Source organism: Perca fluviatilis, chromosome 20, assembly GCF_010015445.1.
Source record: "Perca fluviatilis chromosome 20, GENO_Pfluv_1.0, whole genome shotgun sequence".
In the NCBI taxonomy this organism is placed as follows: domain Eukaryota; kingdom Metazoa; phylum Chordata; class Actinopteri; order Perciformes; family Percidae; genus Perca; species Perca fluviatilis.
In genome coordinates, this window is record NC_053131.1 from 374,530 (window position 1) to 377,728 (window position 3,199).

A 3,199-nucleotide genomic window follows, 5' to 3' on the forward strand; every position below is an offset into this window, starting at 1 on the left:
AGGGAAGATGGTTAAAATTGATGGGAAGATGGATGGAGCCAAATACAGGACCATTCTGGAAGAAAACCTGATGGAGTCTGCAAAAGACCTGAGACTGGGACGGAGATTTGTCTTCCAACAAGACAATGATCCAAAACATAAAGCAAAATCTACAATGGAATGGTTCACAAATAAACATATCCAGGTGTTAGAATGGCCAAGTCAAAGTCCAGACCTGAATCCAATCGAGAATCTGTGGAAAGAACTGAAAACTGCTGTTCACAAACGCTCTCCATCCAACCTCACGGAGCTCGAGCTGTTTGGCAAGGAGGAATGGGCAAAAATGTCAGTCTCGCGATGTGCAAAACTGATAGAGACATACCCCAAGCGACTTACAGCTGTAATCGCAGCAAAAGGTGGCGCTACAAAGTATTAACTTAAGGGGCTGAATAATTTTGCACGCCCAATATTTCAGTTTTTTATTTGTTTAAAAGGTTTGAAATATCCAATAAATTTCGTTCCACTTCATGATTGTGTCCCACTTGTTGTTGATTCTTCACAAAAAATTACAGTTTTATATCTTTATGTTTGAGGCCTGAAATGTGGCAAAAGGTCGAAAAGTTCAAGGGGGCCGAATACTTTCGCAAGGCACTGTATATATATATATATACACACACATGTATATATCACCACATGCATTACACAAGGTCCACAACAAGCACGCTCCTCACACCACCTTTGTGACAACCGCTGAGATGAACTCTTCCACAGCTGTAGAAGTTGTATGAGAGCTGCCTGTACCCGAGGGTACCAAGTATCCGGCCTGTTGTTTGTTCATCACGGCTGTGTTGGACTGCTGCTCGGTGGGCTGCTGGTTGTTGGAAGTTGACGGTGTGGGCCCCGGACTGTCTTCAGTGTCCATCGTGACCACTTCGCCACTATCCTCCTCGTCCGGGTGGCTGGTTCCGCGCTTTGAGATCTGCTTCGTGAGCTCGCGTAGTTCGCTCATCAATTGCGAGATGCCCACGGGCTCCCGCTCGTCCTTGGCGCGCACACGCCTATATGGGGTGCCCTTGGCCAAACTCTGCAACGTGTCCATATTGGATAGATTAGACGAGGACTCTGTCAACAAGGACTCTGTCGACGTGGAGCTGCGCTGTTGTTCTAGTATCACGTCCCTTATGCTGGCCTTGATTGAATCGAGCATCCTCTCGTGCTCTTTCTGCGACGCTGCCTGTCGCTCAGATTCCTCCCTGTTATACTCCATGGCTATCATCCTTCTCTGTTCGTCGGTCAGAGTCCCGTACTGAAACGGGTTCTCTGTGGGATTCTGGCGGGGGAATGTCTCCATTGCGATCTGCTGCTGCTGCTGCTGCTGCTGCTGCTGACGATTCCACATGTTTTGGGCTTGCGGTTGGTTGAGCTGTTGGAGCAACGGGACCAAGTACATTAAACTCTGTAGGGGTTGTAGCTGCGTGTGCGACTCTTGATATGACTGAGGTTGCTGTTGGGGCTGCTGCTGTTGAGGCTGCTGCTGTTGAGGCTGCTGCAACCGCTTGATCAGCGTGTCAATTTGTGTCTGGGCAACTGCCATGGTCTCTTCCGTGTGTTCAGAGTTAGGTGCCAAAGTTTTTCCCGGTGGATTTGTCGCTCTGGTGTTAGTATCTTCGTCAGTAGGTCTAATACCAGCGCAGAGTTTAGTCTTCACCCCGGTACGTCTGGTGAAATCCTCAGCTCCTTGAGTTAGTACGCTAGTCTGAACCTTCATGGCCTCTATCACATCCTTGAGCGCTCGCACCACCGCCGCCTGGTCTAGCACGGCTGTAGCCAGGGATTTGACAGTCTCCGTGAGCACATCGGCGCCTCTCCTTCGACCCATCGGAATTGGTTTTTCGGTTCTGGGTGTCGACAACCCTTGCGCTGATTTCATCCACGTCGAGTCCTTGCGTCGAGGACCGAGTCCTTGAGTGTGGAAAAGCCCGTCCTGGTCATTAGCTGGGCTATTTCCTTGCCCGTCCCCGGTGTGCAATAGCAACCCGGTCTCATGGGCACCGTAACTAAACTGCACTCTTCGGTGATAGGGCCTCTCTTGTTGTCTCCCACTGTGCCTAGGCTGAAGCCCATGTTCATCTCTGACTCCAAGACGTTCTTGGTGTACTCGCTGCTATCGCACGCGACACAGCAGTACAGGAAGGTTTTCTCTGCCGACCTACTGTGAACGTGCCAGTAGCACTTGACTCGACCAATGTTCCTCTTGACTTTGTGTAAGAATACAGCCTTGCCGGGCTGGGGGTGACACGCTCCGGAGAACGACATGTCGTTCCCCAAAATGAAATCCTTCCGTGACTCCGGATACACCTCTTGCCCCTCGAGGCCATATACGCAACACAGCCCAACCAGGAACATGGTACTGCCACACGAAACGATGTTGGCCAGGGCTTCTGCGTAGTCATCATCCCTGGTGCCGTAACACTCTTTGCAGAATGTCGGCACAAAGAGAGACTGATCCGAACGCAGAGGTCCTTCGGGGTAGTTGCATCTATCGGCATAGTCAACCAGAGTCATGCTGGTCGTGTTCACAACAGCTCTCTTGGCATCCTCCTTGGACACTTTCACAAATGCGCACTGCTGGTCATTTGTGCAGAACACGGGTCCCACTCTGGACGAGCAGCTCACCAATGGGGTTACACTGCTCGAAGTCATCGCAGCGGCAGCTGTGAGGAGCTAAGACTCTAATGACAACCGGCTTTGGAACGTGTGGTGTTGAACATGAGATTGTCACCCCAGACAAATTCCTTATCGAATTCGATCAGCTTCTGGAGCGCGAGGCCAGAGATGTGTCACGTTCTCCACTGTGCAATAGGGTGGGGTGGCGGTGAACGGTACGCGGTGGCTCGCACCTCTTCCTTGAGTGCGTGTGAGCTCGGCTATCAATTCGGTCAACTTGATAGTGTCCGAGGCGTTTACGCCGAATATACCCTGTAAGTATGTTCTAGTCGTTGAAGCCATCAAAGTCGCTCTCTTGCACACAGACAGAAGCGCATTTGCACCATTTACACTGTGCACTGTTTACTATGGCAACTAGATGCTCCGGAACTCGTCCGGAATACACAGTGGCGATCCCAATGTAAGCCGGACGAGGCCAGAAGTCCTCGCTCCGCCACGGCAAATTTACCACACTCGATAAACCCAGCCACAGTCTCGGAGAGGTCTTCACGTT

At 51.0% G+C, this 3,199-nt stretch overlaps 1 protein-coding gene across 1 annotated transcript; it reads right to left on the minus strand.

Moving 5' to 3' along the window:
- Positions 1–706: 706 nt before the first annotated feature.
- LOC120549575 (uncharacterized protein DDB_G0285291-like) lies at positions 707–1,858 on the minus strand. Its single transcript, XM_039786586.1, has one exon. The coding sequence runs from the start codon at positions 1,856–1,858 to the stop codon at positions 707–709; it is 1,152 nt and encodes a 383-aa protein (XP_039642520.1).
- Between the last annotated feature and the right edge of the window lie 1,341 nt (positions 1,859–3,199).

What these genes read in the sequence shown, in the direction of transcription:
- LOC120549575 (XM_039786586.1), bottom strand. Translation starts at nt 1,858, where the DNA reads ATGGGTCGAAGGAGAGGCGCCGATGTGCTCACGGAGACTGTCAAATCC.